The sequence below is a fragment of the Pleurodeles waltl genome, chromosome 6, assembly GCF_031143425.1.
Source record: "Pleurodeles waltl isolate 20211129_DDA chromosome 6, aPleWal1.hap1.20221129, whole genome shotgun sequence".
NCBI lineage: Eukaryota > Metazoa > Chordata > Amphibia > Caudata > Salamandridae > Pleurodeles > Pleurodeles waltl.
The window spans coordinates 643383205-643400488 of NC_090445.1; the positions used below are offsets into that span (position 1 = coordinate 643383205).

At 45.8% G+C, this 17284-nt stretch overlaps 1 protein-coding gene across 1 annotated transcript in view; it reads left to right on the plus strand.

The window, feature by feature from the left end:
• Nucleotides 1–4334: 4334 nt before the first annotated feature.
• LOC138300093 (cyclin-dependent kinase inhibitor 1-like) overlaps nt 4335–17284 on the plus strand; it is a 43055-nt gene continuing 30105 nt past the window's right edge. The window contains exons 1-2 of the mRNA XM_069238984.1: nt 4335–4448; nt 5929–6039. Coding sequence (XP_069095085.1) covers nt 6039 — 1 coding nt within the window. The 5' untranslated portion in view covers nt 4335–4448; nt 5929–6038. The remainder of the gene's footprint in view (nt 4449–5928; nt 6040–17284) is intronic.

The window sequence follows — 17284 nt, forward strand, 5'->3', positions numbered from 1 at the left end:
CACCAGCCTAGCTGGCCAGGACAGGACCACCAGCAACAGCCCCGCTGGGCCATAAGGGACCATCAGCACCAGCCCCGCTGGGGCCATAAGAGACTGCCAGCACCAGCCCCGCTGGGCCAGACAGGACCGCCAGCAGCTGAGTCACTGCCAAGGACCCCGCCGCCACAAGCACTGCTAAACAGGACACTGCCGCCACAAGCACCGCTGAACAGGACACTGCTGCCACAAGCACCGCTAAACAGGACACTGCCGCCACAAGCACCGCTGAACAGGACACTGCAGCCACAAGCACCGCTGAACAGGACACTGCCGCCACAAGCACCGCCTCCAAGGACACCGCTGCCACAAGCACTGCTGAACAGGACACTGCCGCCACAAGCACCGCTGCCAAGGACACCGCCGCAACAAGCACCGCTGGCCCATGAGCGCCAAGGGCACTGACGCTACTGAGTCCGTCACGAGCAGGATGAAGCACTCTGGGCACAAGGCCCCCTCCAGAACCAGTGGAGATTCACATCCACTACCTCAGTCCTTGGCAGGATGAAGCACTCTGGGCACAAGGCCCCCTCCAGAACCAGTGGAGATTCACATCCACTACCTCAGTCCTTGGCAGGATGAAGCACTCCACTACCTCAGTCCTCTGCAGGATGAAGCACTCTGGGCACAAGGCCCCCTCCAGAACCAGTGGAGTAAGGCATCCACTACCTCAGTCCTTGACAGGATGAAGCACTCTGGGCACAAGGCCCCCTCCAGAACCAGTGGAGATTCACATCCACTACCTCAGTCCTTGGCAGGATGAAGCACTCTGGGCACAAGGCCCCCTCCAGAACCAGTAGAGATTCACATCCACTACCTCAGTCCTTGGCAGGATGAAGCACTCTGGGCACAAGGCCCCCTCCAGAACCAGTGGAGACTGTTATCCACTTGAGAGACTGTGGCTTTGCACTCCCCAGGATGGAACACTGGGCAACCCACCCGCTGTAGAGACTTGAGAGACTGTGGCTTTGCACTCCCCAGGATGGAACAGTGGGCAACCCACCCACTGTAGAGACTTGAGAGACTGTGGCTTTGCACTCCCCAGGATTGAACAGTGGGCATGTGGCCCCCTCATGGATTTGGCGTTGTGCACTCAACCGGCTCAGGTGCCCCCCCTTTCCCTTCCCCCTGAGGTGCCTGTTTTATTGCTATCTGTTGCCCCTGCAGTGTTCTCTCCGTCATGTTCGGGGAATGAGTGTGGGCCTCGCCCATGCTGTGTGGGCCCAGTGTTCCACGGACTTCAATGGAGCACTACCTGGACTACTATTCTTGGTGTATATATTTGTTTATAGTCTATATATATTTTTGCGTACTGGATTTTAATATATTACAATGGTTACACTCATTTCCTTTTGTCTTTGCATTCTTCCGGGGAGCTTGGGGGTGTAACTGTAATGTATCATGCTGTATTAGTATGTGTGTAGTGGGTGAGGGTGGGGGTGGGGTGTTGCGTGTGTGTGTCCCTGTTTTTTCCCTCCCCCTCCCCTGTGTCGTAGGTGCAGTACTCACCGTGGTCTTCGCCGCCGGCGTTCGTGCACCTGGTAGAGGAGCAAGAAGATAAGGGCTGGCAGGATCTGGAACTCGGGTTCCATGGCGTCCGGATTCCTCGTGGGGTGTGTAGAGGTGAGCGTTTTCCCTTCGAAGTCCTGTTTCCGCTGTGTTTTTGTTCGCGGTGAATCTGCCCCGGAAAAGGTGGCGGATTGGTAGGTTGTGATACTGTGGGCGGTACATTGTCCTCCACCTGTCTGTTGGCGTGACCGCCATGCTGTTTGTTTGTACCGCCGTGGCTGTCGGAGTGTTAAAGTGGCTGTCTATGTTGGCGGTTTCCGCCACGGTCGTAATTCCATTTTTTTTCTGCCGGCCTGTTGGCGGTTTTACTGCCACTTTAACACAGAGCGCCAGGGTTGTAATGACCACCTAGGTTTCTGCAATTCTGCAGACAGCCTAAGTTCTGCTGGATGAGTAAGGTACTAAGCGCTCAGGCCTTTCCTACTTTAAGCAGCCAGTAATTCTGGCTTCTCATAATATTCTGAGTGACGCAATTTGTTAAAAACATTCTTAACCACAGAGTTTACAGAGGAAGACTCATATCCAAGCAATCCCTCAAGATGGCACGATTTAGACCAGCATACTCTGATGTCCAAATGTTCTGTCATAAAAGCACTAGCTGTACCATTATTAAATCTGTAAGAAAAATGACCTCCAGTTCTGTATAACAAACAAATGATGAGGTGCCTTTTGGTACAGATAAAAGAGATTTAAAAAACTAGTGTTCCACTATTTGTAGCACACTACAGCTGGTGTGTCTGCGGACACCCGCCACATATGTGGAGATAGACACATATTTTGCTCTGTAAATTTTGAACATTTTGTTGGGAGGATTCATCCCTACCCATCTGACAAAATTATTTACAGCCATATTAGCTTTCTTAAGCTGTAATTGTCTGGCATTGACATACTGTGACTAGGTACCCTACCTGTCAAAAAGGATTCCCAAATATGAAAAGGTTGCTGTAGTGCCAATTTTTACACCATTTATATTTATATCACGGCACTTAGCTGACCTACTACCACATTTCATAATAAAGTTTTGGATCAATTGACTGTGAGTCCTAAGTTCTGCATGTAACTAACAAAGCTTGGGAGAAGTCGCTGAAGGGGCCATTGGAGTCCATGCCATGAGGATGGCATTGTCTGTATAAAGGTGGGCCAGGATTGGCCGGTGCCCAATTTGGGGCAGATCTTTACACTTGTTGACTAACTTTTTGTCCAAACCTTTTATGTATGGTGAGAATAGAAAAGGGTGCTAATATGCAGCCTTGTCGTACCCCTCTCACTATACTAAATGATTTGGTACACTCTCTCCTTGCCCCATATCTGACCTTAGATCTACATCCAGATCACAACTCCCTTATAAGATGAATAATTGAGAGATCTACCCCCAAATCTGCCAAAATGGTCCACAGTTTATCATGGACAACGTAATTGAATGCTGACGACAGATCTACAAAAGGCAAGTATAAATTCCCCTGGAAACAATAGAGAAAATGTTTGGTCTAGATATAGTCTGTGTGCAAATTACTACACAAATTTTATCTTACACACTAAACTTGATGAATTTATTAAAACCTTGAGACACACAAAGTGACACAAAGTTTAGAAATGGGATTTAATTTCCCCTTAAAATTTGTATTTGTGCTGGAAACTAGCAATGCAAAATATAACTCCCCTTGCTACCACCCATGATTTCCGACGCAAAACTGGATCTAATCACAATGATAGACAGGGCTTTGCACTAAAAAAGATTGCTACCTTGAAGTAAGCGTTAAAAAGCAGAAAAGTTTTTATTTTCTAAAACGTTTCCTAGTTTCCATGTCAGCTGCACTATACAGCACACATACAAGAGAAAGATTTTCTAGTTTACATAGACATAGCTTTTTGTATGCTAGACAGCACACCCACCTTTGTACTATAGTGCAAAGATCTGTGTGATAATAGCCAGCCAGTTTGCGCACCAGCACTTGGACAGAGAGCAGGAGTACTACATATTTGTAGATATGGTGCTGTCCTGCTCTCTCCCTATTACACAATGTGTGCAGCAACTTTGGCTACTGCTAATTTTGTGTGAAAACTTGTTAAATCTGCCACTAAATGTCTTTTTTTTCATTTTGAAGTAGTCTCTCTTATATGTATAACCTTTGCACACACATCACTATTTCCCATGCACCAACAAGATTTCGGTTCTATAACTATACCATTTATACATCTGTAGTGATCACATTAATCAATTGAACGTTCATGCCATAAAAGAATGCATTTCCCAGCAACTACTTTAAATTGCTTTGTATTTCCATTCAAGGTGTGTTATAGTTTATATGTATTTAGATAACACTGGAACAAAAAAGCTGCTGGTTCTTTTTCAGCCACTTTTGTCCCCTCCTCCCCGGGCCCATTGCACTCAGAGACAGTTTCTGTGCGTTTTATGTACTTCACTAGCTTCATAACCTACGAAATATTTTAGAATAGGCTGTCGTTGAATCCCACCAAAGGCCTGTGGCGCCCTGGAAGCTGCAGGAGCAGCAGCCCGGTCTTAGACACACGATGGGGGCGCGGGGGCTGAAGCCCATTTAGCCCAATGGGACTTACATGTCTGACTCTGAGGAACAGGTGAACTGTGCGCTCATCTCCCGTCAGTTTCCTGGAGGAGGCGGGCTCCGGCTCAGGAGACAGAGGGCGTGTCTGGAGGGCCGTCCCAGGCCGCCAGCATTAGTCAGCAGCAGTCATAAGAGGCGCTAACTGTGGGTTCATTTCATAGCTGGCGGGATCTACTCAGAAGCGGCAGAGAGGACTGAGCAGTGATACGTTCGTGCCCGCCCCAAGACAGCATCGTTCCTGCTGAGATACATTCAAAGGTAGGAGTTTATTGACTATGGTTAAGCAGTGCAGCTTGTTGCTCTGTATTTTCCGCATCCGATTCTTGCTTTATCTTGCTTCGATCTTAAACGTTTCTCTCAGTGATGAGTGACGTGACGTGCCCTTAGGACGGGATGTGTGGCGCTAAGTCGAACTCATGAATAGACCTATTTCCTCGTTGTGTCTTACAAATGATTTCTATCCGATGAATGCCGGTGAGGTGTTGTTTCCGACCTTGCCTGTCCCTATATGGCGAACACTGGATTTGACAGGTGTGGGCATGTGTCCCCCACCCCCTCTCTCAGCGGACTAAGCCATTTGGATATTACGGGAGGGCCGCTCTCGGAGACAGTGGGTGATAACCCTAGTATGCCCCAAGTGCGCGAGCTTCGGCGCCCATGAATCCACCACGTACACATGCAGCATCACCACAGGTGAGGACGAAGAGAAGCGCCTGAGCATCACACATCATCTGTAGGTGGAGTCCTACCCTCCTCGGAGGAGCCACCATCCCGGGGCAGAAGGGGCGCGCGGCACTATCCGCGAGTGTTGTTGTTTTAATGACGCGTCTGCCAGGCTTGGGACACTTGGAAGCGCTGGAGGAGAGGGAGGAAGGAGGGAAGGGGAGAACCGAGAAGTGAGCAGATAGAAAAAGAGAGAAAAAACAGCAGACCTCCAAGTAGTGATCAAGAGTGAAGAGTAGATGATGGAGCGGGAGGTGGGGCCGGAGTGACCCAGAGAAAAAGGGGGCGAGCAAGAGAGGGAGAGCATGAAAGAGGGAAGCAGGGATCTTGATAAAAGGAAGGACAAAAGATGCGAGAGGTAAGTGGGTAGGGAAAGAGGGCGACGAGGGAGGGGGGAGAACAGAGGATAATAGGAAAGAAAGAGGGGTGAAGGGAGCGGGAACGAGACCGGGAGAGAAGTAAGAAGGGAACGGAGACGTGGAGGAAATCGAAGAAAGGGAAGCGAGCAAGAAAAAGGAACGAGTGACAGTGAAGAAGAGTGAGGAAGGTGCCTGAAAGGCCGTGGTATTATGAAAGAGGTAATGAGGGGAGAGGGGAAATGATGGAAGATTTTGGCCTGTCACTTTGGTTGATTAATAGTCTGTATGGCAGCTCGGAGCCGCTTCTTAGCGTTGACGAAAAAGGAAAGCAGAGACGTGTGATTGAGACCTAGAGAAGGAAACCCAGGGGACGGAGTTGACAGAGAAAATAATCGGTATTATGTGATGATTGAGAAGCAACGGGGTAGATGGCAACGTTGGCAAGAGATGCCCTTTGGTAGTGGAGGTTTCATGGGCGAGAACACTAAAGGGAACACCACAGCCGTCGGTGCCCCGTCTCTGTGTGGCTCCCGCAAGCTCTGGTGCCCTGTGTAAACGTGGGGGATATCATGAAATATTTGCAGCCAAACATTTTGCCTCCTGTCGCTGGTCAGGAAACCCCATGTATAACCGTGTGTAATGTTTGTCTCTTTCAGAAATCAACTGTCAAAGCGGTCCTGGGATCGGGCGAGCCAGAAGGCGGAGCGTGACAGGCACATCCCGTGAGCTTCCCAACAGCAGCTCCTCGTACCAGCACTTCGGGGATAGTGAGTGTCCGCTCTCATCTCATTTACATATTATGGGGCCCGAGGGCCAGCGCGGAGTGAGTCTGTTAAAGCCCAGGACGGACAGCACTCCATCAAAATACATGTTGAGCTTAGCCAGGCGTGCATGAGACAGACTTGGTCAGGCGCAGGAGACTGGGAATTCAAACTGGGGATCGGAGGGCAGAGGAACTGCCAAGAGTCCATTGGAGTTTGAGCACCTGGCAATATGGCCCGCTTCATTGAATATTGATGCATAGCATGTACTGCAACATGCCAGTACCATGGGAACAGAGAGGAGAGCTTGGCAGGTCAGGCATGCGTAGGCAGACATTTGATAACGACAGTGATGTAACATTTACTAGAAACTACAATAAAACCAGCGGGCGCGGTTCAGCTGCCTGTCATTAGTATCCCACTCGCACCTCCTTGCGCGGATGTGTTTTTATAGCGTGAACGGTAATGGCTTGGGTGGCCTTAAACGCAGACTGGAAGCAGACACAGGACTACAGTCCTTATTTGTCGCGCCCGCTGGCGTCTGTTCATTGTTACAGCTCTCGGTTACTGTCGTGGGATGCGGGACTTAGGACCGTTAAAAGGAACAGCCACGGGCTCCTGGTTAAGAAGCCGGTAATCCCTGAAAAAGTGCGGGGTGCGTTTGGAGGGAACCTGTCTGCCTGAAGTTGGAGGGAAAGTGCCTGGGCATGTCCCTCGCCCTGCGAGAGAAGGTGACGGCAGGGCTGGTGACTCATGTCACGGGGTGATGTAATGACCAGGGCAGGGCTGCAATCACTCCCCCGGGGACTCCCACACGTGCGGGAAGAGAACTTGCACGCAAGCACGCACGCGCGGAATACATTCCCATACCGTGTCTGAGGGAGGCGGACAAAACCTCATAGGGATTTCATGACGAGACAGACTCGCCAAAAACGAGCTGGAAACCTATTTTGAATAGGGATTTCGAGATCACCGTATGATATCAGCTAGTGAGTGAGTGACCCTGTGAAGTGAGCTGATATCTTGTAACAAACGGAGACACTGTGTCAGTTGGCAAGTCTGCATTTTTGAACAAGCCCCTAGCCTCAGTAGAGGCAGTGAAATCGAGGGACGAGACATTACAAGCTAGTGCGTGGAGCTTGCTCTGAGGTCACAGACTGGCAGTGTTATTAGAAGTTCCTGCTTCCTGCTGAACATGTGTTTATTTTGTTGCACTACATGTAATCGAGGCTACAGAGTTGTTGGACTGAGTGGAATTTATATTTTGGTTGTAATTTTAGCTTAAAGTGTTAAATGAGTTCTCATTCTGCTTGCAAATGGAACTGGACCTTATTTACTTTTTTGTTTACAAAACTGCATTATGGAGGGAAAGTGAAGACAATGCTGTGGTTTGTCTGTGTTTCATGTTTCCACTCGGCCCAAACGCTGGGTCAGATTCAAACCATTGGCTAGATAGTGTCTCTGATCTTTCACGACTGTGAAATAGAATCAGGTGCTTGACAAGTATGTTTTTAGAATCTTACTCTACAAAGAGTAACCAAAATAAGCAGGTAACAAGATATTTATTTAACAGTATACACTACTGCTATCCTGGGTCATCAGGAATAAAATATTTGACATTGTAAATTTAAAAGTAAACTGTACTTTGACTGCTTGCTATAACTACAGTTGGAGAGAGACACGTGCAAAAGAGAAAACTTAGTTATTTAGTTGCAATGAAATATTATCTTAGACCTTGGGGCACCAATGCTAAATGAAAGTATCCATAATAGATACTTCCCAGAGAAAGAGTCTTAGAAGTTACATTGCCTTTAGTCCATTACCTGCGAGCATTGGGAGTGCCTAGAAACTGGCTTGATTCTGATACGGAGTTTTCTAACAAAAACACCTTGACAGGATCCCCAACAACTGGATGGGCATGTCACTGTGGTGGGCTGATAGCAGCCCCCTACCCACCTACTGATGTGGATCCTGTTGACTTAGCAAAAGATCCTGGCTTTACTAAAATGCACAGGAGCATTTCCATGGTGCCCTGTAACAAGCAGCCCTGGACTGTAATGTGTGTTCTCCTACTTGGCATAATTGTTTGATCTTGGACAGATCGTGTTTTCCCTACGCCTTTGTGTCACTTATTTCCCACTATGTGAGAAATGCAAGATAGGCTTCATGCAACAAATTAGCTGAGAACATATTAACAGAACGATTTCGCATTTCATTTGATCATACATTCACAGTTAAACTGGTGTAATTTACTAGATGATTACCTGGTGCACTAATTTAATGAAATGGCATAACACTATACTTAGTCTCAAGGTTTATCTTTTGTGTTATGTTATGATTACAATAAAAGTCTGTGGAAAAAAACAGAACTCACAACACATCTTGGAGGGATGTGACTTTAATTTCAAAGATTACTAAAGTCACAAAGTTGTATTTGCTGATTGTCTGCAAGGCTGATTAAGGCACAACGCCTGTGTCCACAGAGCCAAGGCACGGATCCTACTCACCCAGAGCCCCGGCACACTCCCTTAGCTCACAGGGCCCACCACACAGACAGACTTAACTCAAGTGGCCGATGTGCATTACGCTCAAATCTAGCCCCATCTCCCCTATCATAAGTCTTAGGATTGGGTTGGGCAAGTCTCTTTCCATGGATGCACAGGTAAAAAAACTTGTGCCAACCTGTTTTGACACCCTCGGAATGCTCTGTAAAATCTTAGGCATCAACAACCTTACTAAATTTGCCCTCATTTATCTCACCCTGCTACTATGATCTCCCTAACCCCGTCCACAGACTCTTTCCTCCTCAATCCCCCTCAATCCCCCTTTACTCACCCCAAGCCTAAATCCTATTACCATATACTCCCAATTAACACTTCTAGATTCTTTCCTCCTCCACCCCTCCATTACTACAGTCAATCTAACTAACAAACTCTCATATCCGTGGCTCAAATTAACTCATAATAATACTAAAATTGTACTCATATTTCCCGATACTAATCCATCACTAATTCTTGTTGGGTTCCGAAGTAGCATGCTACTCGCCGAAAAGCGCTTCGACGCCTCGTCAGGGGTAGTAAGCGCTATATAAATACTATTACAATACAATACAATAATGAGTGTGTCCAAAAGAATTGTTGTCCAATCCCTTGTTCTCTCCCGGTTAGACTAAAGAGAATTCTTTCTATATACGTTCCCCCAAATATGTCATTAAAAGGCTCCAGGTTTTCGAAACGAACAGCAAGGATCCTATCGCTCTAGCTTTTCTGCACTGGCTCCCTATTGAGGCAAGGATAAACTTTAAAACTCTCTGTCTGGCACATAGAGGACCTAACGCTGAAAGACCCACTATGATAAGGGCATTCCTGACCCCCTAATCTCCCCATAGGGCTCTATGATCATCTTAAGGTTGATTCTTGAAGGTACCTAGAATCCACAAGGCCAGATGTGGTGGTCCATATCTCATTCCCACACTTTGGAACACTCTCCCTATAGAATTAAGATGCCTAAACAACGAATCACAGTTCAGGAAAATGCTAAAAACATGACTATATCCACATTAATAGCCCCCCCTTTGTTCCACCACATCTTGAAGCAACACTGTGTCTTAACCAACGCTGAGAAGCCTATGGGTAGCCATGCACTTTAGAAATTCATATAGCATAGCATAGTCTTCAAAAGCCTAGGCACACAGCATGCACTCACATGACCAAAGCACATTAATTATACAACAGTGCAATAAAATACACACCATGTGCTCAGTAGATCAGATCACCTTAAGCAAAATGTATGCTCCAAACCTTTTACCAACGTCTAACAATTCAGACTCGCACCCTCAATTAATGAAACTCCAGTCTCTCTGTGACTGTCAATCCTAGCATGCAGCACAAACCCACTCTCACACTATACATACCACAAACAGCATAGCCTAGCATCCTCACCATCTGGAGTCTGGCTGCCCAAAAATGTGCCTCCAGTACTTCAGGTCTTGAAGAGTTACAGGCCACAAACAGAAATAAGTGATCTGGGAACCCTGATGCTCAAAAAATGGATGAGGGCAGAAAGAGTGTGTCTCAGTCAGCAGCAGCGGTTTGACACTCAGTGCAGTGAGAGCCCCTGAAATGTCCATTAGACAAAGGCTCATAGACCACAAGCTATAGACCTGATGACTTGTTTACTGCCTCTCCCGGGGTATATTTCATCAGGACATTACATACCAATGAGGCACTTAGGTCTGCCGCTTAAGCTAAAGAGCATCTCCCAGCTATATGAAAGCAGGGATTCCAGAAGACCAAGGTAACAGCACCACTAACAGCATCACCAATTTGCTTTACATCTTGTCACAAAAGGGACGTACAGTGACATTATGTTGTAGCTCATCCGTACGTGTCTGCAGATGGGCAGACATAGTTTTTTTTGGTCCGAAAGAGGGGACAATGTTAGACCCTGTTTCAGTCAGATCTTTTTAACTTGGCCAGCGGTTAGTTCTGGTAGGGCTTGGCCCAGTGAAAGTACTGCAAACATAGATAGACCAGACTGGCAGATGCATGCAGGAAAGATGAAACATGAACACAAAGGGGCACACATAAAGACACACACATGCAGACAACCACACAAGTGCAGACAAAAATACATTCAATTATACTGGCCAATAGGTATACAAAAACACCCTCTCACATGCACAGAAGCACACACACAATAAAAGACAGGGCTCCCCTTGAGCACACACACAAAGGTGCATGAAAAATTGCACAGATACACATATCACACAGAAAAGCACACATATATAGCACCCGCAGCAAAGACCTACAGATTCCCTCACATGAACACACAAACGTGTTCAGACATGCACATGATGCCACACATACATGAACTTACTCAGCCACATAGATAAGCCAACGCAGAAAGCCAAGAAAGAACAGTAAAACATATCCACCAAGAAGGATGGACAGACAAGCAGACCAACGTGTGCCCACACGTACTTATACTTACAAGCAAGATCACACACACATTTGGATGAAAATACAACGGTACGTGAAAAAAAATGCAGAAATACACATCAGACAGAAAGAGATGCAAATGCAGAATGTGCACACAAAGTAATATATCTACATATACCCATGCATGAACACACACAGGTATATCCTCAATTGTAGTAATGTTACAGGTGCGTGTGGCCGTTGTAATTTAATTCCATTTAGTGACTCCTTTGTTTCCCTTAATGGTGTTTACTCTTTCATTGACAGTCTTCTTTAGCCTTATGCAGTATCGTTAAGTATGGTTGGATTTTCCTGTAATGAAAGAGATTGAATTTTAAAGAATGCTTTTTGCTCGGCTTGCTTTTTTCTAGTTCTCTGCGTTTGATGCGTCAGAAGTTTTCTTTATTATTTTTGTACAATTGCCAGCAACTCTTTTCTTCACAAACAGCAGAACAGGTGCATTTCTCAGAGCCCATTGTCCATTTCCTTTCACCACTCTCTTGTTGCAGATAGTGCAGTGAGTTTTCCCAGCAACCTTATCAAGTTCCATGTCTGCTTGTCTGCCTTTCTGCTGAATTCTGCAAGAAACACGTCAAAATCTTTTATTGAAATATATACATTGACAAGTTCCAAAAGAACTGGTAGGTGAATTTGGGGATGTAACAGACACATTGCAAATTCCTGGGGCACAAAGGTTACCTCTGGTCGCTGGGCTTATATAGTCCCCTCTGCATCCCACATCTGGAGTGCATCACTGTCTGCCTTGGACGCAAAGGCTCAGTAAAGTGTGTGGTGGTGTGTACTGATGACTGTCTTTCCTTGATGTCCAAGTCTTTCTCCCAACTAAAATCCATTCACCATAGGCATAGCAGTACAAGCATATTTCCAAACTTTACCTTTCGACACAGGTTACAGAGTCCATGTTTCCTACCTGGCACCCTTTGAGCAATGGGAGAAATATAGGAGTTGAGTTGATGTAGGGTTAGGGCCAGAGCTGCAGTCTTTGGTACTGGGGAACCAGGTTCGAGTCTTGGAAATAATGAATGTAACCTTGTGTAATGTCATTAGTGCTCATGTGATGCATTCCATATACCTTCAGGTCGAGTTCACCATATACTGCAAAAACACAATGCAATTTGCTGACCACTTAGTTTATAAATATCTTGATCAATCCGACTTACTTGGCTAAACCACGAATATTCCTTCACTTTTTCTATGGAGATGTCTTCGAGTTTGAATTTATTTTTGCTCTTTCCGTCTTTCCACTGGCTAATACGACTTGCTTGCATTTTGAGTGTAAAAGCATCAATTGAGAGAAAAGAGCTAATGATCTGGAAAGAGCTAGCCCCACAATTTACACATTTTCAGGAACTGGAAACAGTAGGTACCTAACGACGGTGCTGTCAAGGCAGACCTACAATGGACGCCCTGTTTTAAGGAAAGCGCCCATCGTATGACAGCCGTAGGCGAAAAAGAAGGCGGCGTTAGAACGCATTGAGGAGAATGGATTTTTGCGAGCAGCAAAGTAGGAAAAATGCATTTAAAAATGGTGACATTTGGGTTATAGGACGGTTTTGTTTTCGGTTTCGAACTCGGAGAAGGTGTGACGCTATTTCTCGAGCCTCATGTCCGCGAGCCTTCTTTTTTAAAAAAAGAACCTGTTGTTATTCTGCCGGTCAGTGATAGCAGAGTTTATAAATAGGGCCAGCCCTGCCTCCTCGCCCTGCGCACGCCCTATGTAACAGTTTATTGGCAGGCGCCCCGCGTGAGTCACGCCGCTGCCTGCATGCCCAAACATGAGAGGCAGCGATCTGCATGTCAGGGCAAGTCCCAGCTCGCGCACTATAGAAACTCCTCAAAACCACAAACGAAACACACTGAGTCATGCGCATTGTTCTTCAAACAACCAGCTGTGGCGCTTAACCCTTCTTTGTATAGATTATTTTTTAATGGGTTTATTCAGATATGTTGGCAGTGTTACATTCCTCACTGTTGCATTCCGAATTTATGTTGGACGCCGGCTAGCCCTTTCCATGTAAATTAGCATCCAGGATAAAAATGTTAATTCATCTCTACGGATTACACATTACAGTCCTGCCAACCAGTAGAGCATGTCTTCCCTTTGAGCCAAAAGGTGCCCCAGCTCCAGGGGCTTCGGTTTCCCATGGAGACAGCTTGAAACCAGCAGCTTCAGCCAAAGGCATGCTGGAAGCTTTCGCATGAAGCTTTCTTTCCATCCCAGGTGCTCAGCTCGGAATTAATAGTTTGACTAAACTGTCCTTTGCAGCAGTAATTTGGTTTAATATTCTGCTATGTTATTTTGTGACAGAGCAGCCACCCAATCATGTTGTATATTAAATTTATATTTAATTTTCTCCATTTTGCATCAAGCTGAATGCTGTCGTAAGGGGGACTTAAAATGTAGGCACTGACAAGTAACCCCCACTTTGGGGATACATTTTTAGTCCCCACATTTGGTGGCACAAATTCCACAAGCAGTGACAGCAGTGATGGGTATTTGTATATTTGTCATGACCAGTTCTCTTTTCAGTGGCCAAAGCAGTCACACACCTGTCTTCATGGAGCACTTTAAATATGGCAGCTTTTTCCTGCTACTTTGGCAGATGATGGCTCCAAATTAGCCTGCAAGCGTCCTATCTCCCTTCTAAACCATAATGAGCTTCCTTCGTCAATCAGAGGCATTTCCTGTGCCCTTTCCAGATCACTAATATACAGGGCCCTGACATTCCTCCACACGTATTCCAAGCAATACCTGCTGTCTTGTGACAAAAATAACAATATTTTGTACTTTTCCCCGTATTTTCTCCTGTGCCTCTTCAATCCAGTTGTGTCTTGCCTTCCACTGCCTTGTAAATTCAATAAATATTGAAGTCCTGGCCTCAGTTTAAAAACATACATTCAAAGCACATGATGTCAAGCCTTTCTTCTTGCCAAGGCACACCATGGCGAATGCAAAATATACGTGGTCCTCACCCAGACATAACTGGTTTCCATGTCCCAATACAGTGATATTCTCCCTACCTACTAAACTCAAACATGACTGCATTCTTACCACTTCACTGAAGAATCAAAACATGCCTGTGCCCTGTTCCTCCCTCAAATAGCCCAAAGTGTGGCTAGTGCCAATGATAGTCTATCAAAAAATCCACCTCACCGCTCCCGAAGAGCACACAACTGATTCACTTTCAAAGGCTTTACCCTTAAGATGTTCTTTTATTGGTAATAACTAAACAGGAGACCATGCTTTATGAATGTTGACACACAGCTGTGCCTTATAGTACTACTGGCATTACATGTGCGCAACCTGTGGAAATGCCTATGCCTTATGTTGATTGTCAACATACCACCTCAAATTTAATCGAATCAAGCTAAGCTCCGAATCCAAACTGTAGAATGGCTGACTTACATATATCTGCCTGACAATCACCCCTCCAGACCAGCTCCTTTTACCCACCAGCGGCGAGCCCCTGTTCTTTCAAATCAATCTCTGGCTTTCATTCAAAGAGCGTGTTAAAATAAAACCCCAGATGGCTTGGCAATGGCTATGTCACAAAGCCTGGGCTAGCCATTCTGGCATTTTTTTAGTGAGTACAAGGCTAGGGGCTACTTTCATAGCAGAATTAACAGCATCATCCATGCTTCAATGTCCCTTTTCTGTTTGCAACTTTCAGCAGTGTAGGCCTGCTTTAACATTTTTCCCCCAGACGATTTTTTTCCAGTCCCACACATTATGTCTTCTAAGGAGAATCAGTATTTCCCTGTAGCATAGGCTTTCCATTCTCCACTTCAAGCTCTCATTTTGTTGCACTTTGGATACAACTGCCTAGTTACTCCACTCCAGGACTGTACCCTCACCTCCTGGAGGGAGGTTGTCCTCTATGCAGCTGCCCCTCTCATCACTTGACAACACATGCATGACATCGCCCCTGCCCTCAAGGACATTCAATGGCCCGCCCTCCTGACACACTTCCAGTTCAAATATTTAGTATAATTTGGAAGAAGATCTGTACCAGCAAACTGCCTAACATAAAAACCCTCTCAGTCGCTTTGAACGCACCCACACCACCACGGTGAAAACTGGAGATTACCAAACAAAAGGTGACAAAACCAGAGCATAAACCACTTCCTGCTATGCCCTCATCATCTGCAATGAATTGTACCTTCATCTGGAGCTAGTCCACACACTGCTGTCTGCTAGGAAAGTAGAAAGTACCTTCCTCCACTAGCCCTGTTTCTCATTACTTCCTTCACCCTTCCCTTGCTTGCCACTCCCCCACTCTAGCTGCAGCCATCTCACTCATGCTGCCATAACCTACACATACCAGTGTATAGACCATTACGGATGAATGTGCACCGCCACCTTGTGGGGCAGGGTTCACCCTATACAAATGCCTTCATAAAAAATATTAAAAATCTAGAAATATTGTCCTCCCACCCAAAACACAACTAGTGCTTTGAATAAATAAAATAATATACTGTGTTTGGTGTACTGCACTTCAAACCATGATGGGTTGCTATTACCTATTATGAGCAGGATATGTGCGCTGCATTATTACAGAAATGAATAAAAACATACCTGGTGCCCAGCATTGTTGATGGTTATTATTTCTTCTGTAAAATGTATTTTACGTGCATTAGTACTTATTGCACGATACTTGTAATTACCACTATCTCTCTTGGTACAATATATAATTGGTATTAGTTTCATTGCATAGGACATATGATGAAGAAAATTTAGGCACTCGGATTACTACAAGTCTTTTTTTGTTCAACAAACAGGCATTTTATTCTTCATGGTGCTGTGCATGGAGGCCTTTCACCAGTTCCAAAAGGTGCCACTTGCTGTGGTGCATTGCTCTTGTAGTCCAGCTTTGCATTGATCAGCCTCTTGGTAGTCGTTCGCGGTGACTCAGGTGATTATTATTTCTTCTGATTCCACGTTCATGACGAGAATTGTTCTTCTGGTGCAGTGCATGTGAGGTGTGTTTCTTCGCATAACATATTACTTACTCCGTTCCTTATATCCTGCCACAATACTTATGGTGAGCACTGTTTCTTGAGCTACAGCACTTACTATGAGAGCTTTAGAAGTACCTTCAAAACAGATTCCTCTTGCTTGCATATGTAGAACATGTGCTTTATGTTATGCATTTATTTTAAAATATTTATATGATCCCAGTTTCTCTCAGACAGCCCCTCTGGATCACTTACTCAGGTACGCTCGCTCAGAGGCTCGAGGACTGCTCACAGTCACTGTCCCTCTGATTCAGGGTAGAATGATGCTGTGGTCAGCGGCTGCTTCTAACAAAAAGTAGATATCTACACTTGGTGAATTTTCTGAACTGTAGAGCTCAGGCCATGGGGCACCCTTCAACTATAGTCTGGACTACCCCAGTGCTCTGTATGCACTACTGCCCAACTCTGGGAGGGTCGCAAGCGCGGAGCAAATCATGCATAGGACATGCAGCAGTTAGATTAATCTGTGTGTTAGCAGTCGGACAGGCTTTTGCCTGGTTGGTAGTTTTTCCACCTTTGTTTACATCAGACCTCATTCCCTGCTGACCCTTTCCACTAGTACTGTTATTTTTTTGAGGGCCAGGTGCCTACTCCTGAGCCTGAACACTACTCTGAGACTCTTACACTTGGTTCTCACTCCTAACCCTGACCTTCACCCCCTGGTCCTTACTCCTGCTTTTGATACTGACTTCTCCCATGCTCAGTACAAGTCCTCATCCTGTGCCCAGGACTTGACTCTAACCCTTAATGTTGACATCCTTCCCCTTGTCAGACACCATGATTGTATAGTGACCTGTACCCATGGTTGTGACACTCCTCTCTGAGTGTTGTCTGTCTCTTGGTCGTGGCTCCATCCTTCGTGGTGACTCCTCCCCTGTTGCTGATCTCTACCCCTGCAACTGCCTGCTATCCCTGGGCCAGAACCTTTATTGGTGACCACTACTACCGTATTCCTACTACTTCAGAGGTTCACGCCACAGATGTAGGAATGGATCACTGGCCCTGCATAGGCACTCACAGCACAGGATTGTGCTTGACCACCTCTTACCACATTTCTCTGCAGCATTGTAGGAAGTTACCCAACACTCTAAAACAGAGGATACCAAGTCTGTTATTAAAGACCCTTTGTTGCTCCAACACACTAGAAAATGTTGGACTCCTCACCTTTTTGTTTGTGCAGCCAAAACGTGAAAAACCTGCATGGCAAGATTCAAATGCATCTCACCACTTACCTT